The sequence below is a fragment of the Cynoglossus semilaevis genome, chromosome 13 (assembly GCF_000523025.1).
Source record: "Cynoglossus semilaevis isolate Cse_v1.0 chromosome 13, Cse_v1.0, whole genome shotgun sequence".
Classification (NCBI taxonomy): Eukaryota; Metazoa; Chordata; class Actinopteri; order Pleuronectiformes; family Cynoglossidae; genus Cynoglossus; species Cynoglossus semilaevis.
The window spans coordinates 13,538,069-13,562,962 of NC_024319.1; the positions used below are offsets into that span (position 1 = coordinate 13,538,069).

General features: G+C 41.3%; 1 protein-coding gene across 1 annotated transcript; it reads right to left on the reverse strand.

The window, feature by feature from the left end:
* Window positions 1-798: 798 nt before the first annotated feature.
* macf1b (microtubule actin crosslinking factor 1b) lies at window positions 799-20,769 on the reverse strand. Its single transcript, XM_008323788.3, has 40 exons — window positions 19,105-20,769; window positions 15,817-16,541; window positions 15,547-15,600; window positions 15,274-15,444; window positions 14,252-14,418; window positions 13,996-14,155; window positions 13,822-13,906; window positions 13,489-13,733; window positions 13,241-13,360; window positions 13,034-13,141; window positions 12,728-12,946; window positions 12,087-12,290; window positions 11,776-12,007; window positions 11,457-11,683; window positions 11,097-11,219; window positions 10,908-11,009; window positions 10,720-10,821; window positions 10,473-10,637; window positions 10,234-10,389; window positions 9,861-10,058; window positions 9,370-9,498; window positions 9,096-9,266; window positions 8,833-8,988; window positions 8,535-8,741; window positions 8,319-8,438; window positions 8,072-8,241; window positions 7,804-7,963; window positions 7,376-7,570; window positions 7,125-7,250; window positions 6,395-6,538; window positions 5,742-5,930; window positions 5,537-5,651; window positions 5,249-5,415; window positions 5,000-5,162; window positions 4,675-4,829; window positions 4,519-4,593; window positions 4,315-4,432; window positions 3,566-3,717; window positions 3,331-3,451; window positions 799-3,243 (listed from the first exon to the last, which is right to left on the reverse strand). The coding sequence occupies exons 2-40, from the start codon at window positions 16,459-16,461 to the stop codon at window positions 3,218-3,220; spliced, it is 6,342 nt and encodes a 2,113-aa protein (XP_008322010.1). The 5' UTR covers window positions 16,462-16,541; window positions 19,105-20,769; the 3' UTR covers window positions 799-3,217.
* Window positions 20,770-24,894: the final 4,125 nt, after the last annotated feature.

Below are 24,894 nucleotides of genomic sequence, written 5' to 3' on the forward strand. Positions count from 1 at the left end.
GGGCAGTAACTCCAGAGCATGGTATTTGACTTGCCTCTGCAGTGCAGCCCACCTTTGCACTGACTGGTACTACATGTTCTCTGCTGCAGACGCAACAATAATGTTTAGGCTTGTGATGATGGGGGTGGAGTGAGGTTCTACATTCAAATCCGATCATAGATTGTAAAATATAGGTGAATGACAAATATGTCATCCGGTCAGCCAGTCACATGACAGTGTTGTTTTGATGAAACCCTCAACTTTACAGGCCACTGCTGTGACCTGGAGTCATGCTGACTGTTTGTTCAGTACAATACACTGCTTTCTTTCTCAAAACTTCAGGGGCCCTGTGTGTTTTTGGCACTGCGTGTACTCTGATAGCAAGTCTGATCTCAGTGGAGATCAACAGGGGCTGGAGGTTTAACTAGAGATAAACAGATGATATTACTTCTTCCTTTAAGGAAGTTGCCAGCCTAAAACAGTTCATCATATATATACATTTAAATTTGCATTTCTAATTTAATGATTGTTTGTTTAAACAACATTTAGTATGAAACTGCAATAAGATTCTTCTTACCAAAAAACACGCTGAGGAAAAGGACTGACAGCTGTTGTAAAAACTAAGTCTGTCTGCTGTATAACCAAGTTCAGAGTAATGTCTTTTTGTGAGAGTCAGGCTGGACAACTGAAATGCAGAACACCAAAGAAGAAAACTGTCTTTAATGACTTTAAATACAACAGACTCACAGGTACGTTGGCGTTATCTAAGTCAGGTGGATGATTTTAATCATGTGGGGAAAAAGGGCAAGAACTGCTGGTTAACTAGTGAGAGAGACAACCTTTTTTAGATACAGGTTTAGACACAGATGAGGAAGGTGAAGTAATTATCACGGAGGGAAACGTTGTTTGATCCCTGATTGATCTTTCTGTGTGGAGTTTGCATGTTCTCTGTGTTGATTAAAATAAATTGTCCATGGGTGTGAATGTGAGTGTTTATTTGTCTCTATACGTGTACCTGGACTGGTGAACTGTCCATGGTGTACCCGCCCTCACCCGTAGATAGCTGGGATTGGCTCTAGTGCCCCACTCAGGAAGGAATAACAATAGATAATGAACCGATTTAGTAGTTAAGCTCAGGGAAATTTTTAAACAGTAGTTTGTATTCAGTATGTGCTTAATTCAGCATTTTCAAATGCAACCAGAAAGGAACACAGAAGAGTGTGTTCCACACTAGTACAGTCATGTCACAAAAGGTGAGAACTCTCAATTTAGGTCTGAAGGCAGGAAAGAAAGAGTTGAGGTCTGCCCCCCAGTGGATGCACTGCAAACAACCATGACAACATACTCATGGGAGAATGTGGGCAGTGACATTTACAGAAGGACAACCTCTTCATAAAGGTAAAAGAAGCATGAGAATGACGCAAGTGTGACACAACTGAACTAAAGGAAGTGATAAAAAAAAAGAACTTAACTGAATGAACCGGATGTTGCACTGTTGCAAGAAATCACAATACACACTTTACATAGAAGAGGGTCGCACGGCTCACTGGTTGAGGGATTGCGCTTGTATTTGGAGGGTGGCGGATTGGAATCCCAGTTTGTAAGCAGTAGAAAAGTGAAAGAAAAAAAAGTATTGAAATCAGTATAACGTCAACTTTTTAAACTGTTTTCAACATTTTTGTTTTTTCAAACAAGCCCTGTATGTGTATACTGTTCAGTATAAACAACAACGGCAATGATTTATTACAAAACTGATGAATTTATTATACAAGTGTAATTCAAATGATGAGCATTCATCTACAGTCCCTTAATGAATAGAGCTAGGTTTAGAAACATTTACAGTACAGAAAGGTTAGGCTGCATAGCAAGAGTAGTGAAATTGGCTATTTCTTTTCTTACAGTACAGTACAGTAAATATCACTCTTCAAACATCATCACACTGAGGCAAAAAGAAAATGCTGTTTTCAGCATGTAAAACCACTTTTGACTTTAAAAATTCTTTTTTTCACAACTGCATAGAATGAATACAGTTATGTAGATATGCAGCTGTTTTGTCCATAAGAGATCTAGTACAAATCACGCTCAGGTACAAAGTAAGCAGTCAGTCCACACACAGTAAAACACTGAGCAGTCTTTTAAGCATAGAAAGACTGTGGGGCGGTTGCTTCACTCTCGGGGTGAGTGTATTTACAGATAGTCCCTAAATATTTTTTGAGTAAGGTATAAAAATGGACCAGACTTAAGGGATTATAAAAAGCAGACACCAAAGCCAGAAAAGTGACAAAAATGGATATTAACTGCTTTATGCTTTTAAAACCACTTGTTTCATCAACAATTAGACATCAACTCCAGTGCATTCTGCAATGAAAAAGGAAACACAAACCCTAGTTTGGTTTATGTTTAAAAAAAAAAAAGAAACAGCCCTCATTCCACAGCTCACATCTGCCATTTTCCCCACTAACAAGCTATCAGTAGTCAAATGATGAAAAGTGCATTTTTAAACAAATAAACAAAATGTGCTGTGGGGAAGTATTGCTACACATAAAACCACCTAGACATCTACGCTTTCACAGTAATGTTCCCAAAGAAAACACAATGAAAGGCAAAATCAATCCTGAGAAAACAATCTCTACAAATTAACAATGACCTGCTGCACTGCGGTGCGTTGCTCATTACACATTCTTACAGTGAAGTACAGGATAGCAACAAAAATACACAAGTATTTCAAAATATGGCATCACAGAATGTAAAACAGTGTGGCCCTGCCAACAACGTCGTCTTCAAGGAATGAAACAACCCCCTCCCCTCAAAAAATTTCAAAGGGATGGATGGAGTCTTGTAGCTTCAATGAATTTGATACAAGTGTCAAATGAATGTGTACAATGTCCTTAAGAGGTGTGTCAACAAAAACAATTTCTCTCCCAAACATTAAATCACTTTTAATGCAAAAATAAAATATCACGCAGGGCTCTGTCTTCATGCAGAGAGCATCCATGCAGAACCTTCCACAACACACGATGCAATCACAGACTATTATTTAAAAATCAATATCCTCATTGTCCTCTCAATATCTTCCTGGAGGCCTTTCAAAGCTGAATAAACCGTGTACCTTTGAACTTTGTACCACTCTGTCAGGATCTGAGTCTCGGATGTGACTGATACTGCTTATCACTGTTTCCAGACCCCTCAAGGCTGTGTTTGGATGCAGCGTGCACATGGTTGTGAGGGGCCCAGGTGATCATGTGGGTAACCTCTCAGCTTCGTCTGGAGGTCACAAACACACAGAAAAGCATTTATGTGCAGCTGTTTCTATAGAGTACACATAACAATGCATATTTATTTGAAACTGACCTGACGGTGTGGACAACACATCCTCCCCTGTTGTGCCGAACTGTAAATCAGACTCCAAAGCAGCAATGGAACTCCTGGGACGGATGCAGCGATCACCTGAGAAACTTCTGCGGAGTAACGCCTACAGCAAAAAAGATTTGACATTAGATATTTGAAAGAGCTTATAATATAATAATAAATAGAACATTCTAGTCAACCTAAGTTACATATAATGCAAGAACATGAAGATCTGAACCTTTGCCTTGCGTGTCATGGGGCTGGTGGGGGCCGAGGCACTGCTGTAGAGGCTGAGGCTGGAGTTGGATCTACTAACTGTCAAACCTTTAGAAGAGCTTCCACCTGGAGACAAGTACTTCTCCTTGATCTTTAAGTTGGTTCGTCCTTTGACTGTGGGCGAGACAGCATGTTCACTAAACAGTCTTCGGTATACACTTCAAAATGTACTTTAAAAATAATATTATGTATGACTTGCTTGCCAATGGCTAACATGCTAAGCTAACGCTCTTTTACCAAGCTTGTAAATTGGCACCAGAACAATAGCTGGTTTATTAAGCCACTGCATGTATTTTGCTTAGTTATTATAAAAATCCTACAATGCAGCACCAAACAAAACTGTCACAGAAAAAAGCATGTGTAATTTAATATATTGATCTTCCAGTTTAAATTTACTCACAATTTACAAACCTGGAACTGTCTAGTTAAAACAATGCTGATATACTGAGATATTTAAGTTAGACACAGATCTTCAACAGGCTCTTTTATATAGCCATCTGCTGCGACCTAGTGGAAGATTCTCTTTATCGCTGCTACAATGTCAAAACTGATCACATGACTTAATCCTCACAATTGTTAAAATCCAGCAATCTTGAAGGCAATTTGTAACGGCTTCTCAAAATACAATCAAAGTTTTTTTTGGCAGACATGTAAACATACTGTAATTTTGTATTAATAACTGTTTGTAGTTGTTATGGAGAGAGTTCTGACCTCTGCATGGGTCATTCTTGACCAGGAACTCATCTAAAGCAGTCCAGCCTCCTCCCACTCTCACCATCAATGTGCTTCGCAGAATACGAACCATTCGCAACTGCTGAGAATCACCAAACTGATCGAGAATAAATAAAAATGTAGTTACAATAGATATGGTTTCAGTTGAATGATTCTGTAAATGAAAAAAAAAAAGAGTCTCACCCTGTATCTATTGGCACTTATTTGCTCCACTTCGAACCTCTTGGGACAGTTGCACTGGGAAACTTGGCGACTCACCTGAAGACAACGAACAAATAGTAACTGTGACAGAATTATCCGTTTTCAGTGTCAGTTTTCTTGTTTTAAAACACTTCTTACCTCTTCGTTGATTTGATCTGAATCCAGTGTTTTCCTGTAGGGGTCCCTGCTGGGATGAAGGGCACTTACAAACTCGTAGTAGTCAATGAAGCCGTCGTTGTTCATGTCAAAGATGCCCGCTACAGCGTTCATCTCCAAAGAGTTGGTAGGAAATTCTACAGAGTGGAGGTGAAAATGAGGAAACATAAAACAAAAAAACGGCTTTATTTTTAAAATAAATAAACTAAAACAAAATACTTTACTCATTTTATTTCTGATAAAATATGACAGCATTAAAAACAAACAAGATCCAAACTACAAGGGAAATACAATTAATTAGTCTTACTGGAAGAAAGGACGTAATCCACAAACTCCTTCTGACTGATGCGTCCATCCTGGTCTCTGTCGATGCTTCGAAACACATCTAAAATGCGTGACTTTAAATGACTGATCCATTGTATGTACCGTTTCCGCCAGATGTTAAAGTCGAAATTTGCAAATTCCTCTATCTGTTCAGAAGGAAATGAACTTTAAGCTCAAATCAATATCAAATTTTTATATTTCTTGAACTGATAAAAAAACATATATCCCTCACCTCTTTGAGTGTTTGCTGGTGTTGTTCCAGACGGGTTTGTCTGGCCATGGTCAGGAGCCAAAGCTTCTGCCACTGAGAGACCAGCTGACACATCTGTGGAGTCTGGGGGTCGAGATGCTCCAGAGGAACTGGTAGAGAGGGCTGCATCTTCAAGGTGCTTTTCCTCTCTGTACACAAAGTATTGTATCAATTTTGCAAATAAATGTGATGTGAATGGTACTGACTTTTACAGTAGGTACTTTCTGTAAACATATATGTATATAAGAAGAACAGTTCAATGTATCTTACTGAAAAAAGGTCTTTTACTAGGAGACACTTGCTGTTTAGTAATACTCTTGTGTTTGCAGGACTTTGTAGCATGTTCAACTTCTGGAACTTTTTTATTTAATTCCTCCAGAAACACCTAGAGAAATATACAAATGTGAAAGATCTAACACCAAGATACAAATAGTTGAAAAAGTAAATAAAAATGCTCAATTGAGAAATATCACACCCTGTGTTGCTCGATGAGTTCCTGGTTCTGCTCTGTGGTGTCTGGCAGAGGTTCTTGGTCTCTGAGGGTCAGGGCTTCCTCTGCAGAGGAGATCCAGTCTAGAAGTCTCTGCAATTCTTCCTTTTCTGCATCCAGTGCTGCCAAGCTGGACTGAATCTTCTGGCCCTGCTGCTGAGCCCATGTTTGAACCTGACGCAGAAACCCAGAAAAAAAATAATTGAGCCAGCAAAAATAAACACAGCTGGCCTAATGATATAATAATTATAATTATGATTATAATAAACAATAATGGGCACCAGTTGTATGACAGACCTTGTTGGTTTCACTATCGATTAAACACACCAAAACACAAACAAACACACACTAAAATATCATTAAATTACATAAATAAAATGTTTAAATAATTAAAAGAAATGTGTATTTATTTTTGAGATGAGGAAACAATGTCAGTCAGGCTGTAAAAATCACTATTAAATTATTTTATAATTCTAAACAAATTGTTCTCTTAAAGGACTTCCCTTCCAGCAGGTGGCACCCTAGGCAACTGTAGCTTATGTCAAGAGCTCGGACAACAGCCCAGTACAGGGATTTAATAATGTTCTTGCTGTAAACCTGATCTTCAATATTGTTCATGAAGACGAAGCATCACCTACCTCCTCGTAGCGAGTTTTTGTAACGCTGATCCAGGATTTTAGGGTGATCACAGAATCAGGGTGACAGGAAGAAAGAATCTTCTCACCCAGAGACTGGATGCTCTCCAGCTCCACAGTCTGAGACTGCAGGACACTCACTGACTCCTACAGACGATAAGATCAAACATGCAAATGATGGTTTGGACATAATTCTAAGACATCATAGCCTGTGTTTTTACACTCACAATACTCGAAGTAGTCGGGCACCAATCTAGTGAACTGATACTCTTTGACAGCTTTTCATTACCACCAGCTGTTTATTATAGTAGATCAACAATGTCAGCAGTTTGGAGGAATCTTAACATTGAAGGTAAAGACATGTGTAAGACTTACTGATTTGTTCTGTTACGATACAAGCAATTAAGCAGAAGACCTAAAGACAGGCCCCTGCGCTGCAGACGCTAATTCTTGGTTTAATGGCACAGTGGACAGATAAGGAATTTACACCTCATCAGGACACATTTTTAAATAACTTATTTAACCTTTTTCTTTAAAGAGTGAATTTGTTCATTGACACATGTAAATAGCTCTACTCAATTAAAACAGGAAAACATAAAATTTGTGTGAAAGCTCTGCTCGCTCTCTGTTCAGCTAGCAGTGTCTACCATGCAGAAAGTTTAACTTTATTTGTCTTTATTTTGAAAAACAAAATGGTCTTGCCCAGAAGAGTTAAAGTATCATGTTTACTGACCTTGTGTTGTTTGCTGAAGGCAAGCAAACCTTCTTCATCTTCAGGTATTATTCCATATTTTAGTATTCTCTCTGCTTCAGTGAGGCGCTCCATGAAAGAGTGGACAAGAGTGTCAAACTTCTCGGCCTAAAAAGTACATGAATGTTGACAATTTTAGCATAGTATCAGAGACAGCGCTAAACTGCTAATCTGGTCATAAAATGAGTGATATAATAAAAGGGACATATTTCTTTAGAGTTAGAAAAAACTACCTGCTCAAGTGCCGCCTCCAGCCGGTCCTGCTTGCTGACTGACAGTTTGCACACATCCTCCCACCGACCCTCCAGTTCATCCATCTGCTCCTGTAGCCAATGAGCATCAGCTGTGCTGTTCCTGGTCAGGTCCCTCACAGAACGCTTTAGGGTCTTAATACATCCAGCTCGCTTTCCCAATTCTTTTTGGAGAGCCTGAGAGACAGAGGAGAGGAAGCAGAAGCAATTTTATTTCTTTTCTTTTTTTTTCTTTTCTAAAACACTATAGCCTTTATCACTACAGAAAACACTTGCCATCATTAAAATCAAACATTTTACAAATGTAAATATAGGAATTCCTGTTCAAAAGGCCAGTCTTTATACATTGTTTCACATGCTGCGTCTTTACCTAGATATAACATCAGTCAAACAGATGTATATTTTTATACCTTGTGTTTGTCGATCAGATTATTCACTATATCTTTGTCTCCTCCAACTGGAACATCTTCAGCCAGCTGAGGTTCTGCTCTGTACAACCAGTCATTCAGTGCTTGGAGAGCATCAGTGAATCTGCCTGAGAACAGCAGTGCTTCCTCCAACTTATGCTGCCTGAGGAAAAAAAAAACACTCCAAATATTCACCTTATCAACACAGTTCTCAGTAAAACTGATATTTGGTTCAAAAAAGGAAATATCATTTTTGGTAAATGATCCTTACCTCTCCAAAGACTTCCCACTGACTGTGTCCCACGTGTCTTTGAGTTCAGCCAGCAGATTTTCCAGGTGCTGTCTGTCATGGCCGGTCTGCGCTCTCTCATGGAGACTCCGACCTCTCTTCAGCGTAGCTTCGTACATTGGCCTCTTTGACCTGAGCATCTTCTGGAACTCCTAAAAACCAAACAACAGATCAGTGAAATAATTCATTCCTTTTTTTCTGGCTGTAATTATATCGTTGCCTACTCTACCTTCTGTTCAGTCAGCTGCTGTTTAATCTCCTCATGAGACACAGCGATCTCTTTATGCGTGTCCAACGTCTGCTCCACTTCAGTCATCCAGTCCAGTAGGAGGTGCCAAGATTCACTGAACTGAAATATGACAGGCCGAGACATAATTGAAGGTTTAAACATCAAAGTTAAGATATTTGATTATTATCTTTTAATTGGAATAACTTTTACATTTACCTGCTTTGCACTCTTTTTGACCTCCTCCAGCGTCCTGCCCCGCTCTGAGGTACACTGCTGCAGCTTTTTGTAGCGATCCTGGACCGTCATTATCAGATTATGGATGACATCACAGTCCTCCTTCCTGCTCATTGCACTCAGTCTGCAGCCAGTGCTCTCTACTGTGGTCTTCTTCTCACAGTAACCATTTACCTCATTCAAGAGTGTCTGTTGGAAAGAGATAAAATGCAGCCAAGGTGATTTAACGCCTACATGTGACCATGTGACTCTGAGACTGAAGAATCCAGTAAGTCCATACTCTGTGATCCTGCAGCTGAGCACAGACAGTGTCCAGGACAAAGCTGGGAGATGGAAGGAGCCCGATAGACTCCTCACATTTGCTCATCTTAGTCAGAAGTTCCTGGACATTACCATGGAACTCCTTGGCCAGACTTAATCCCTCTGTTAGTTTAGCCTTTGGGACAAATGTTATACACAGTAAATACTCATATACAATGTACTTGTGTTTTATTGTTTCTATATTAAATTGTGGTGAATAAAAAATATTAAGTAAGGCTGAACCTTTCTTTCTTGGACTTTGTTGTAAACAGACGCCCATTTCTGTTCAAGCATAGACAGACTGTGTTCAGCGCTTGAACCCCGCACAACATTGCCACTCTCGAGCATCCTGTAGATGGCGTTCTTTACATCAGTGAAGGCATGAAGCTTTGAGTCCATCTCGTTGCACAATTCCTGTCAAGGATGAAGAAATACAGAACACACAGTTAAAGTAATGGGAAAAAATGACTTAAGTATATTTCCTTATTTTCAGAGCCAAACTCCTGGTAGTTCCCACCAAATGTGCACTCAGCCTTTCACTTGCAGAGTCTGGCATTCCCCACGTGGCCTTAGAGGACGACAACCTCAGGTCTGTGTTGTCCAGCCAGTGCAGGAGATCCTGTATCTCCATGCTAACATCTTGGACCTGCAAACACAACCATGGATGTGATATTTCTTTGTTAAATGCTGAGTTGTGTTGCTTTCAAAATTTAACAATATTTAAAGACAAACATCAACACTTCAACCAAAAGTGGAATAAAACAAATGATTACTGAAGCTTTGAAATAAATGACCTTTATGACTTTCAGATTATGGCCACGGGGTGGCACTGTTGTACTGTAAATTCCAAGTTAACCATTGAAGGGCTTCATTTCCAACACTAACAAATGGTTGCAATAAACCACGGGGCCAATGTCGCGGGCCCATTAAGCTAGTGTTTATTATGCAACAATTCAATAAGGTCTGGACCAGAGTCTCTTTATCTAATATTGCTGGTTCTTGTTGTACCTGACTCAGCCTGTTCTCCAGTTCCAGCTGCCTCCGCTCAGTCTCACAGCGAACAAACTCCCAGCTTTCATTAAGCTGCTCTAGGCGAGACTGCAGACCATGTGGACTGTCCACAGACCCCACCTCCAGCAGTCCCCTGCCCGCCTTATTTAGCGATTCCATTGTGCGAACATGAGACATGACATCATTTCGCAAGACCTTTGGAGAAGATGAGGAAAAAAATGAATGATTTCTAAAACTGTCATGAGAAGATTATGAAAATTTAATTATATGAATAAATCATGAATAAATATCTCTGACCATTACAGCCCTCAAATGACGGACATGTACTAATGTGTTTATCCCTGTGAATTGATTTAATTAGACCACCCACCTTGTGTTTGGCCAACTCTATTTCGCAGGCCTGCAGGTCAATGCTGATTGGCTGGCTGCCCTGAAGCAGCTCTGCGGTCCGGGAGAGCCACGTGTGCAGCTCATCCAACGTGTTTTGGAACTGACCCAGACCCATCAGAGCACACTCCAGCTGATGCTGATGTAATATAATAAACAGAGAGTAAAGTGATGTCACTGCTGCTGTTTCTAAATCAAACTCATCTCAGTCCCTGATCTCACCTGTCTGCTGACAGTCTCTGACTCCAGGCTGTCCCAGCGAATTCTGAAGTCACACAGCGGAGACACAGACCCCGGCCGCTCTGAGCCTGGAGACAGTCGGCAAACGAAGCGGTGGTTCAGGCTTTCTATCTCGATCTTCTTCTGATAAAGTTCTCTCTTGAACTCCTGCAGGGAATGAATACAATAATTACCAACATATTGACCCTGTCAGAATTGACTCCTATTCAACCAAGGTTTACAAGCTCACCTTAAGATTACACAGCTGCTCTTTGACTGATTCCAAGTCTGTTCCTACCATGAATTCCTCTGTTGACCTTAGTTCAACGGACTTGAGCCACTCAAAAAGACCCTAGAAATCACATCATGCACAGAATTAAAGCTAAATGCCTCTTAGCTGCAAGAACATAAAGCATTGTAATGAACAGCACAATGCACCTGCATAGAGTCCTGGTAGTGCAGCGCCATCTGTAAGGAGTCCTCCAGCTTTTTGTGACACTCGTTCCACAGTTTGCTGAGGTTGTTCCAGGTGCAGTAGAGCTGCAGGACAGCAGGAGACAGGAAGTCATGTTTCACCACATCGTTACGGGTCAACATTTTTTGTTTTTTTTAGTTCATAACTTTTACTTCATCTAGGCTCTTGGTAACATGTGGTCTGTCTGTATCTCCACATGCTGACATGAGGTCCATTCCAACAATGGCGAGAGAATCCAGGTCTCCCTGTAAACTGTCAATATCCTCCCCGACAGTCTGAAAGTAAATAAACAAATACATTGTTTAAGTTGTGCAATATTTATATCACCAGTGCAATGTTTTCATCATACGTTGGCTTAGTCGTCATCACATTGCTTTGATATTATATACTGTATACATATAACAGGCTGACACCGGCTGTCATTTTAATACATGCTGCCACTGCTGAGTCTGAATCTGAATAAATATGTATGCCAATCTAGGTATTTTGTGCTTCAGCGTTTTCAGACTCACCTGCATCGTTTCCAGGCTCTGGCGAATTGTTTCGCAGTCTGTCCGACTACCGTTAAGGTCCACAACTGCCTGCTGCGCATCACTGAGAGCAGCTGTGACATCACCAACATCATTCCAAAACTTCACAGCAATTTCCAAGAGTTTGAGCAGCCAGCTTTCCCTCTCCTGGGCCTGAGTGTGTGTTTCAGTCCACAGCTGAGACAGGCCAGACACTCGCTCCTGGATTGCTATAAGATTTCCACAAGTTGGAGTGTTTATACCTCAGATTAGAGAGTAGCTACGCACAGGTGAAGTCATTTCTGAAAAGACGAGAGATTACCTGTGCCAATGGATGCATCACCGGCAGCCTGTGTGTTTGCCAGCAGCTCATCTGCCTGAGTCTTAACACTGCCGAGGCCCAGCTGTAGTTTGGACAGCTCAGACAGGGTGTGTTTGTTGTCCTGCAGCTGCTCTTGGATCCTCGGTGTGAGGCCTTGAAGGGATGTGGGGGTCTGTATGCGACTGCACAGGCGGTCCAGGCTCTCTCTGATCAGAGTCATCCTCTCATTCAGCTGCAGGAGCAGGAACGATGATGTAAAATGTGTGATACAAAGAGCTGTGCTGCTTCTTTAAATAGAACATGATTCTCACCTGCGTGAATCGTGGCAGTGATTCCTCCAGCAGACTGGCTGTCTCTCTGACACGGTCTCTTATCGCTCTGTGTTGCTCCTCAGCTTCTGCTGCCTTTCGACAAAACTCCTCACCCTGAATGGGATTTAGTTCTGCCAGGCGTTTCGCTAAAGAGCATAGGCGTCCAATCAAAGGTCTGTGCTCTGCTATTGACTCCCTCAGACCCTTAAGTGAAGAAAACAGAAAAGCAAAAGATTTTCAGAAAAGTGAATATATTATAAACCCTGTGTCCAGAAAAGTTTGCAGACCTTTTGTGTTATCTTAGACATCAGAAATATTAAAAAGTGACGCCTGCAGTACGCAGCTAAAATGTTAAGACGGAGGATACATTATATGATAAAGACATTTACTCAATTAGAGAGGTAAATATGTGTACAAAAGACAGACCCAGACAAAGTCAATTTTGAATATGTCACTTTGAAGTCTGCCTCAACTGATTAGACCTGTTTGATTCGTTATTGTACAACAGGGAAATGATTATCTCCTTTAAGAGTAACCTTGTCAACAAGTAGAACACTAGATGACTTGTTCTTGCCTACTAGAACTCAGACTGTCAGACTCCTCAGGATAAAACAACATCTTTGTTGACAGGATTCTTCTACCTGTAGGAGGTCCTGTTGTTCCCGAAATGCTTCATAGCTAATTGTGCTCAGGGAGAGATGTCCAATGAGGCCTTGAGTTTCTTTCAACCAGGGCAAAACTTCAGTGAGGCTCTCTGCAAACTGCAGGAGCAGCAACTGAGCGTGCTCCAACTGAAGAACCACGTGGGAGTTGGTGGCCAGGGTGGCATTACATTTCTCCTGCAAAACATCTATGGGTGTCTGTGTGGAGAAACATCAAGAAGCTTTAAAAAATGACGAAACTGACAAAAACTGAAAAGCTTAGTAAAAAAAGTATTGAATGTTTACCTGGAGTTCACTTCCATCGCCCTCGTCACTGTATGTTAGTAGAATTTCAGCTATTTTTGCCATCTTCTCAATGTTGAACCTATGCTGGAGAATCTCCACTGCCAAAATCTGACAAATTATATTAGATAAAAAAACAGAACATTACAGGACATATCATAGAAATAAAAACTTTTTTTAATAATAAGGAGGTGTGATTTTTTTTCAGACCTTCTGTTCATTCAGCTGTTCTTCTATTAGCTGTCGGTCCAGATTTACGGTCCTCAGCTTTTCCAAATTCAGTGATGTGTTTTTGAACCAGGCCATTTCCTTCAGCACTGCCTGTTCCAGCTAATCATGACACATTAAGGTTAATTAATTACTTACTACAAAATAAAAGTTCCTCGGTTAGCCTATGGTATAAACAATTTGCTGCATAAAGATCAAGCTAATCTGTATGTGTGTGTCGGTGATGTTACCCTTTGTCTCTCAGCTGCACACAGTACTGCATCTCCAGCGTGTGTCTGTGCTCCTGCTGCTCCCAGGAGCTCCCTCTCAATGCGACTCAGCCACAGGTGGAGGTCCTCCTGGCTGGACGTGCAGTGACTGGAGGCCTCCAGGGCCTGCTCCAGCCTCTGCAGCACATCCAGACTGCTCAGACTCAACACAGAGCATCGAATACGTAGAGCATCCATCTTCTCCTGCACTTGCTGGGCCTCTTCATCTAATATGCAGTTCAGTTTAGCATGTCAAAGCGTGAAGTTGCAGCCATTTTTCAAGACTTTGTAGATACTTCCATTTGTCAGTAATACCTGAAAGTGCGTCCTTCAGATCTTGCCCAGACCTCTGAATGCTGCTCAGCTGTGTGGTTTTGGTTTGTATCTCTTCGAAAACAGCCTTTTGTATAAAACAAGTGAACAACAGTTAGTACAAAGGACTCTTACCACACTGTGAACAAATGTATCCATATCTGGCATGTTTCCAACCTTGGCTCGATCAGCGGCCTCCGACAGATGCAGCATCACTCTCTCAGCGTTCCGTAGTTCAGCCAGATCTTGTTCTACAGATATGAACCACTGTTGAAGGCCGTCCACTTCTTCCTGGAAGACCTGAGCCCTGGGCAGAATCACCTCCAGACTTGCCCTCCTGTTGGCAAGAGTAAAAGCAAGCATGATCAAAAACAGCATTTTATTTTCCACAAAAACACAGGAACGTTGGGAATGGCCAGTAAAAGTGGTTGACCTCTGCTCGGCCGCCTTCTGCAAGGTCTCCCACTTCTGTTCAAGAGTGGAGAGCTTGACCTTTGTCTGCTCCCCCTCCTCTCCTGGGTGGGCCTCAAGCATCTGAGGGCCCTCGGTCACCATGAAGTCCATGCTATGCCGACGGTCTGTGAGGAGGCGCTGCAGGAGCTGCAAACAAAACAATGCGCTGGAGTGGAGCCAACTTCAATAAATCAAAGAGATTTAGCAGAAAAAGTGAAATCTATGGTTGTCAGACCTGAGTGTTCAGGCAAAGACGGAGATTTATGAAGACAGATATTTGAGACACAGGGTGGTAATATAAGAATGAACAGAAATCCTATGATCCTGTGAATATAAAACTCTTCTGTTGATTGTGGGCACATTTATAATCAATGGAAAAATAATTCCTTTGTGCATATGTTGTTTATTTATTTGTTTTCTATATTGATTTTTCTCCATTAGAATGAATTAGGACTGAGGGTAAATAAAAATTTACCAACACTGAAGGGGATTTATTTATGAGTGGCTTTTTTACCAATTGTCTTTTTTCCATGGAAAATATTTTTTTTCTGTTATATATTTCTTCAAATAAATGGCCCTGATTTAAGAGAAATGAACTAGTGTTAATCAAAGCACTATTGTTGTTGTTTTTCTGTCTTTGTGTCAGTATGGAGGACGCCCTGTCTTCCGTATCACGTCCACATTGTGGAAGTCGGGGAGGTTTCACCTGATCCAAAGAGCTCACAATGGGTGTGATTACACCTGAAATGTGAGAAGACTTCCCTACTTTTCTGTTTACCCCCAGGACATGCTCACAAAGATGCATTGTTGCTTTGAATGCTGCCCACTCCCACTGAGAACTACTGAGTGTTTATATGATAAAGGAAGCGGTTTAGGGCTGTACACAACCTCAACATATCTATACATATAGGTATGTCTTTTGTACAGTGTCTTCCCTGGCTATTGTTCTGAAAAAATGTCTTTGAGGATGAGGAACGAAATTACACGATGCAGATAACACACCTTTTGTTCTTGGAGTTGTGCTTTTACCACTTTGACCTCCGATGACGGGGCTTTTTGACTGGCTGTGAGCTCCTCTATCTCACTGATCCATGTCAGCAGAGCCGTCAGGTTTTGGAGAAACGTGTCAGAGTCTGTCGCATTGTCCTTCAAAGCCAGAGTGGATTTTGGTCCCTTTAGAAGGACAATGAAAATAATGCATATATTTTTCAATAAGATTTTAAACGTTATTCCATCAACACAGTTCAGATCAGATTAGCTTTTGAACTGACATACCCTCCATTTAACCATTTTGCCTTGGTCTTGATCTGAGTGTCCATCACTTTGGAGCTACAAGGAAGAAATAATCACATTGATGTCACTTCATGAAAATAATTTACTGCCGTGTTTTTAAGAGAAAACACAGTTTGAACTATTTCGTTTTGAAGGTAAAGACAAAGGTGTGAAAATGTTTCATTCTGGTGAGAAAATAGACAAAACATTTTTCTATTTTTCTAAGAAAATAAAAATAAAATGTTGAAAGTAAAAAATATTATTTCCATCAACCTCAGCGAGTTCCTCCGCCACTCCATTCAGGACTCTAACAGTTCTGGTGACTACTGGGTTGCCTCCTTTATTGCCCGTCGGATACTCCGTCACTTCAACAATTTCAGTTATGATGGTCTCCGTCACCTCCGTCACCTCGGTGACTTCACGTGAGGCCACAGTCTTCCAAGACCATGGACTTCCTTCTCTGGAGTCTCTCCTCTGGAAACTTGCTCTTCTCTCGGCTGCAGTTCTGTCAGGATATGCCAAAGGGGATCTGGAAAACTCTGGGGGTCCTGTCCTCCTTGTCAATGTCCCGTTCCGAGACGTTTTTATTGGTGAAGGGCTGCTGTGCCAGCCAGTGTCCAGAGTACTGTTACTCCTGATTGTGGACGCTGGAGAGCTGCGGAGAGGTTTGTCCGAGACCGGGGTCTGACTCCTGTCGTCCCTCTTATCCTCCAGCTCCTCTGTCTTTGTCTCTTTAACAATCTCCCCAACATCTGCGGTTTTTTCTTTGACCACCTCTTCTGGTTTGGTCTCCACAGTCTGCTCCTGCGGCTTCCACTCTCTTTTCCGTTGGTAGCACTCTTTCAGGAAGTCCTCGTCTGTCCTCACATGCTTGGACTTCTGTCCCAGGCAGCTGGGCCGGCTTATGAGGTTACCCATAATCCTTCAGCCCAGAGGCTAGTGAGGTAATATCTGACATAAGGCCCCTCGGCCATGCATGCAAGGAGATCTTCGGCTACCTAAAATAAGACAAGGGGGCTCTGAGTCATCACAGAGAAAGACCATGTGAAATGAGCATACTCAAAAAGGTCAAACAACATATTTCAGTTTGGCAAACAAAAATGGCAAATTAGAAATGTCTCATCTATGTTTCTGTGCCAAGCGTTTCCACATTGACATTGATGAAGGGCTCGCGGCAGAGATACTTGGCCAGGACCTACTCTGCCACTTCGTGGGGCTTAATAAATATATACACAGACCTCCCTCTGTCTCAGATCAACAACTGCAATATCCACAGCTCAGAAATTAATGTGACAGCCTTGTCAAAGATCCCTCCGTTAAGCCTGCCACAATAGAACCTGTGGCAGTCAGCCAGCTCTCTCTCTAAATCAACCTCCAGCAGCCCTGAGAAAAACCGTTAGGGATCTGATTTAATATGATGGCCATAAAAGAGCAGACATAACATAATTTCTCTGGGTTGACAATAACAGAGGAAGTCAGACCACACAGTGAAATACAACCACTAAATGTGTATGTTAGTGCAGTGTAATATGAAAACTGAAAAAAATTATAAAATCTATAAAGAAATAAAAAAACAATTGAGGCGAACAATGGTCCCATAAACAATAGTGAGAATTTATAAACTCATTAACAAAAGGCCCCGTTGTTTCTGACACATGTGTTAAGGGTGAATGAAAATATCTTAAAGGAGCTGATCAGGTTCATTCATCCCCTAAGATTGTCCGCTCCATTCAGAATCACATCGGCTAATTCAGGACAATCTTTGAAGATCTTTGGTTAGCAGGTCAATATTGGAATTCTGACCCTACAGTTCTGCTTCAATGAATGAAATACATGGACGAGATGGAAACAAAAATTACGCAGCTCCATACTCCCTCTTTTATTACTATCTGCTGCCTTTAAGAATAGCATCTCATCATTTATACAGCTGTGTTGAACTGATTTAATATGACTTGTATTTTAATTTGATGCCTCTGTTGCATTAGGCTAATAACTGTCTACATCACGCAGTCTCTGCTAAGCAGTAAGAAGGAGGAGGAGATCCACTGGGAAGGACACATCCAGATTAGAGAGTAGTGCCAGGACAAAGCCCTAGGATCCCAAGATCAATGATTACTCAGTTTGCTCAGATGACTACCCTGTGGTCTCCTGAGGACCCCAGAGAGAGAGAGAGGGAGGGGGTCTATGGTCCACATGAGTTTACAGTTCAAGAAAGAGGGTGTGTCATATCTGGTTACTGCAAGGCATCTGGGGTCATTAGCTTAAAAAAAACCCAACACCGTTTCTATAACGATGACAGATTCTTTCATGACATCCGTAAAATGTGCAGAAAAAACCAAGTGTTTATTTATCGTGAACTAAATTTGTCGTTTTCTAGCTTTAGTGTAACAGAATACAACAGTAACACCCTGACCTAGATAAAACTGCAAACCAGGAAAAACCTCCCAGACACTCCCCCTCCGAGCCTGTATCAAATACTCACCTCCTGTTTCCCCTACTACTAGGCAGAGAACCAGGAAATGACACCAGCCCCTTATTACACCCACTGAGGATGACCTAACCATCCCATCACTTAACCTGTTCTGAAATGGGCCTAATTTTAGCCCAGCCGCTCTCCCTGCTCTTAATAGTGATTCATGATACTTGACAGCCGCCCATTTACTGATGAAATTTATCATTACACGAATATACAGTAAGGGCTTCTCAATAACAAGGCTAAAAACAACATCAAATTAAAACGATTCTTTGGATTATTTAAAACTGATATGTACTGGTTATCTTTTTTATGTATATCTATTATTTGAACAGAAATACATTTTTGACCTAAATGTCTCTGCTGTGGATGTGTGTATGTATTTTACCTCATATATCAATCCTGTATAAGTCCTGTATAATCCTGTATAAATACTAACTCAATATTCAATGGTTAATGATTCATACAGTAAGGGCTTCTCAATAACTAAATATTATATTATTAATATTTTATTGAGCTAACTCAATATTCAATGGTTAATGATTGAAATAGACTAATGATAATTAGCCATAAAGTTGAAGTGTTGCTTCATTCACATCATTGTTGGTGTCTGTCTCTGTTAAGGACCCGCCATAGTAATCATGGTAATGGTCTCTAATCAAGAATGGCAGCTGTACAATCACCCAAGAGAGCCATCATTTTATAGAGTAAAATGTGCGAGGTCAGACATTCACCACAGAGACACTGATCTCAGGGTATGAAGGAGTATTAATGCCCTTAATAAATAATATACAGGTAATAATAAAAAAATAGGTTTGTGTAAAAGAGCCAATCCAGTGAGAAAAAAAAACAATTTGTAATTTGTTTACAAAAGAAGCAAACATTTATATATTGGAAATATATTAGCTCTTTTAACAATTTTTTTTAAGCAATGGTAGTAAATAGAGAACATCCCTCAGTCTGACCTCATTCACTCTCATGTCTCCTCAGTTCAGTCAGTGTAACCAGCAAAGTCCAAAAGCAAACTCCCCGTGTCCTGGTTTTCTGTCAGTTTTGGCGGTTTGAAGGTCATGTGAACGCACACTTACCCTGAAGCAGATTTGAGTTGCACAGCATGAGTAAAGGAATCCAGCCAATCCTCAATCAACGTTCATAAAAAGAGGTAAGAAGGGAAAAAAGTCCAGCTTTGTTTGGGCATCCTTTGAACATTCTCGCTGCCCTCACATCCTAAACTGAAGGCTCCTCACACACACACTGACACACACACACACACTAGCATACTCACTCCAAAATCCACTGCGTCCACGTCACTCATTCACACATGCTTACATACAAACACACTTTCCAAACACATGCCCTGATAACTCATGCTTTTCCGTTGCCCACAGTCACAGGCAAACAATGTGCTCCTCTCCCCTCACAGTGCACCCCTCCCCTCACATCACTTCTCCTCCCACCAGCTCTGCTCCTCTCCCTTTCTTCTTTGTTGTGGGAGCTGAGATAGAGGCATTCCTTCCTTGTTAATGCCGCTGATGGGATAGATGGAGACAATGTATTCCAACGGCTCAGTTCAACTCCCACACTTGCCAACCAGGAGCAGTTTTCACATGGAGGTCAGATTGTACTGGTTAGTTCCATTCTGTTAGAGGATGGTGTCACTCCCATTGGCACGGCTGCTGCTGCTGCTGCTGCTGCTGCTGCTCAGGTTGCTCCTGTACCAAGCGCTCAGGCGGCAAAGTGCCCCCTTTACCTTCCTCTGGGTTTTTCCTCCCACTCTCCCCCTCGCCCCTCATTCTTTAAAGCCCCTCCTCTAAGTCTGATTGCGGCTCAAAAACTCCATGCAGCTCCTGCTTGAAAAACAGGGTGGGTAGGCGGGCATAAAAAAAGAAGAGGTTTCTAAAGACCCCAAGGCTGCCCCCTTTAGAACATTCACATGTTAAGTGACAGCTGCCTCAGCCCTTCTCCTCGCTCTCGCTGGTGAACGAGAGAAGTGCAGGCTACAAAAGACGGGACCTACACCCACCCTGCTAGTCACCCTCTCACACACTTGTCACCATCCCCCTTGCAGCCCCCTCATTCCCCCATTCAGACTCAATGCGGTAGCTTCCAGAAGAGGCAACAAAGACGACTAATTACTGTAAAACATCTCAGATTACTTTTCAACTCACTTCCAGCGTTACAACCCCGGCCGGTAAACAAAGAAGCAGGAAACACACAAAGTAGAGAGGAATGGGAAGATAATACTGAAGCCCTTTCTCTGCCACTGCATGGGAACGCAAAGAAAGAACCTTTATGGTGAAATTCTATCCTGCCTCATTTCAAAAGTCACAATATTGTCCATATGGCAACCATACTGTATGCAAACATCATCTCAGCAACAGTCAAGGGCCTTTTCCTGGCTTTTAAACTGGTCATACTAAACATTTTTGGTGTTTGTATTGAGTAGGTGTTTGTACCACGTGTCAAAAAAAAGTAATTATTCTTCAGTAAAAGATGAGGCATGCATACAGGTAATAATAATAATAATAATAATAATAATAATAATAATAATAATAATCAGTGTTTTGTCTTTTTTTCTTTCTAATGTCTTTCTCCAGCCAACCAAATAATCAATCAATCCACTGTATGCATACATGCATGTACAGTAAACATGCCTGCACGCACCCTGATTGTCTCAGCCACACAAAGGCACACTTGAAGTCTGTGCACACAGGCACTAGAGTTCCCATAGTTACAGTACAGTCACTATCTGTTTTTTCCTCCTGACCCTAAATACCGGTCTAGTGTGGACGTCCTGAAATGTGTCCTTAAAGTCTTTAAAAATAAAACACTATTTTTCATTTTGTTTATTTAGATCAATCATGTTAAATATTCTAACAGGAAGTAAATATTCACTGGAATGTTCCTGTGTCCATGTGCGTTCCACTACAATCCCGGCATATGTAAAGTACCATAAAATCAATACCACTCTCTGGAGAGTAAGTGGTCTAATGTGTAACATGTAGAAGGAACTCTTTATGAACCTATCAATGTAAACCTAGTTAATTCAGTGGGAGGTGTGAGTAGAAAAAAGTGATTTATCAGCTTGTTTACCAAGGCTTTACACAGTAGATATTCAGGAAAAATTCAAGCAGGTTGTTTGTCCATCCCCGCTGTAACCTGAGCTAATACAAGCCGCTTAAGTCTTTGACCAAAAAGACTGTGCAAAACCCTGTAAAAATACACATAATTACAATACTTTTTCACATCAGCAGTGTTTTGTCTTAAAACCTTTTTTAGATTTGTTAAATTCTTTCTAACGTTTACAAGGCATCGGAAAGTGTGCACTTAGGGTGGTGGTTCTCAAACCATGGAGCGGGTCAGCCTAAGGGCAAATTATTCCAGGTTGGTTGCAGCAAATCCGATTATTTTTTATTTAAATACTGTCTTTATTTGTCCTACAGGGATTGCAGTGTTTTAATAATAAAGAAAAGTACAGCAGAGTTTTGAAACAAAAGCTGTGATTGTGTCAAGGTGGGGGACTTAATAATGTTCCTCTATACAAAAGGGGGCGCTGCAGAGAAACATTCAGAGATAAGCCCCTTTAAGACCATGTAGGTGCATTTCTGAGTGAGGGGGTCTGTATCTGTATGTAGATGTGTGTGTGTGTATAGAAATCCTTGAATGAACCGTGCTCATGGTGAAAACAGGCTGTTCAATCAGCTCTGACGCTGCATAAATGTGTTCAGTCTCCACATCACTTCCCCATGTCTGACGCCCCCTCCACCCCTTACTCTTCCTTCAGTTGTAATTTATGCACACAAAGAAGCAGAAAACAAAGGACGAGGTGAAAGGAAACCAAAAACTAAAAGTGTGTGACCAAAAAGAGAAAGAAAGTGAGTTATTTGAATAGAATGACCTCGGGATGGTCCAGTTTTAACCTCTGCGACTCTTTCACCACGGTGAACCAGGACAGAACCATCAGTATTCATCCAAGACCTCTCTCGTCTTCAACGCTACCAAAAATACCAACCACCTACTGTAAACCAGCAGATGTGTTGGACATCACACGTCTTTGACAAACAATTTACAAACAAGGGATTCAATACAAACCCAAAGAGCTAATGTCCTCAGCTGTTTAATGAGCGAGCATGGCCCACATTCATGGTACCCGTAGAAAGACGCTGGCAGTGATGCAACAGCCCTTTGCCAGGAAGACATTGTTGCTGCAATACGACACCTGATCCCAGCTTTCAGCATCCTCCAGCCCCTTCTGCACTAATTGAGTGATTTTTGCCAAAACCCACTCCTCTCCATTTCACAGTAGGTAGGCAAAGCTGTTAAAAGAAGACAGCAGCTGATGTACTTGAACGGCAAATGGCAGACTGGGCTATGTGCTGGTGCAATAAACTGGTGCTGAGGGGTAAAATAAGGAGCCAGGGGTTGGATTATTGTTTGTGCAGTACGGTTGGAAATGAAAAAAAACACAACAAAGATAGAGCCCGCCGGAGTAGAACAAAGTTAAAAAAAAAGTTAGCTCCAAAATGATATTATAAATTAATGCCTGGACTGTGTTTGATTTAAATTTTACAGCTCATTTGTCAACGCAGCAGACGGAAAAAAAGATGAATTTTACAGACACGTCCGTCCCCTCCTCCACCATCCCCTCGTCTTTGCAGCCTTCAAATCAAATAAGAAGGCAATGCCTCCTCTACAGAACATGGTAATTAGCCCTCTTCAGCAGAAATGAAAAAAGAAGGGGTTCCTTTTGCAGGGGGTCAGACCAGAAGCCCCATTCAGTTTGCACACTGTCATTTATCACCAAAAGACACTGCTTCTAAGGAGAGAGGATGAAAGGCTGCTGGGCTCTCTTGTGGGGTTGCCCAGACCCTGCTGGGAAATTACAGTCATGGGTGAGGAGAGGATTCAGTGAGCGCTGAAGATGGAGGAGTAACCACATCATCTGTTCTGCTCTTGACTGGACTGCTCCAAGGAAGAGAGGATTTACAGCCAAAAACTCCACATTATCTGTTTGTCCATCCAGTTATAAAGTAAGAGGCCCCACTCTGCTGTTAACGGTGATTAATAGTGTGTAAAAACGTTACCTTATAAAATAAAAATCAGTTTACCTCCAAAGCCAACAGAACCCAATCATCCATTGTTCTAAATGTTCAGTTGATGCAAAGATAACCAACTTCCCCATCCTCACCCTCAGACCAAAGGTCATGGAGCAGAGGTGACGTTTGGGAGCCATCAGAAAAAGCAAAGATGTTTACCTCTCACCTCTGTCTCAGCTCTCCACTCAGCTTGTGTGCACAAGCCTTGTTTGAGATGCAGCTTTCAGCGACAAGCCCAGGGAAACCAGACACATTTTATTTAAAACACATAGAGCCTTTATGCAGAAGAATGTCACCGGCAGTTGAGTGAGGAGGGGGAGGGTTGTCAAAAGAGGAACTTAGTTTGACCTCAGTTTGACTGTGAAGTGAGGAGATGACACTCAGACAGGGGGACACAGCGAAGATAAACACACAGTGGGTCAGTTTGTGTTTGCACGGGTGTTAATATTCATGATTCATGTTTTTTGTTTTTTTTTGTTTTTGTTTTACAAAGACTGATTTGAATTGATTTCTTCTACATTCTCTGGTCAAAAGTTCTTAAATATTAATATTAAAACAAATTTTTACCTGCATGGTATTTTAGCATGATAAAATTGTATTTATGGATATAAACAAGAGGTAGGTCTTCTTTTCTTCACAAAATTTACAGCAAACATCTCTTTAAGAAAATAATTAGAGTTGCTTAAGATGCAAAAAAAAAATAATCTGTTTTTACACAACTGACTAAACAGACAAAATGATGGAAAAAAATATTTTTAGCTTTTAACATAACTATTCCAAAATACACACACGCAGGCAAAACAAATCCCAAATGCCTAGTAGTCATACATTAAAAAAAAAACCAAGTCTCTCTGTAACCTAGCAACATGCAACCCATGATGCATCCCTTGTGTTTGGGAGAGTTTTGTCTTGAAGTGTTAGCTGTTCACTGCACGTGTTCCTTTCAGAGCGGAAAAATAAAATATCAACAAAAATCAATGTTTGGAAATGGGATGTGGGTATTTTAATAGGTTTTTATAATTTTATTTTCACGCTGCTCATCAGTCGACCAAAGGTCAATATGACATGAACATGTAAACTGTGTTGATTGGAAAGAATGGTTACAGACGTGTGTGTGTTAAGGGACAGGTGTGTGACTCTCTCCTGTGGATTATAAAGAGGTCTGTATGTATGGGGGACGTTCTCAGGGATGTCCTCATTCTTGTCGCTCCCTAACGAGTCCCACAGGCCCAGACAGAAACCAGCGGTGAAGCAGACCCACAGCATTACCATGACAAAGATCTGTGGTTGGATGCAGTGTGATAAAGGAAGAGAAGAGATGAAAAATCCCTCAGTTTCACACAAACTCACACACTCACACACACACACACACACACACACACACACCCTCCTGCTGGGGCTCACATGAACGCTCTCGTAGTATTTAAGCTTTCATGATGTGGTGGGACATATCTGCGCATCTTAGATATCAGTCCCCAGGGAAACAGCAAGTTCTTTAATCCCAACAAAGAATGCCTCTGGTTAAATTGTGACAGATAAAATAAAAAAAAAAGTCAAAATGGCTTTTATTCAGGCTGTGTTTGAGCCTTTTGTTCATTCATTCACTCTGCTGCTGCCACGACCATCGACATTAATGGGTCACATTCCCATTGATGGCCCTTCAGTAGTTTCCACCTACTGCCAAACATCAAACATCCGTCATGTCTTTGTTTGTAATTGTCTCACAGCACGTTAGAGAAGGTGCCGCTCCTGCTTCACTCCTGTACTGTCTTCATTCATAAC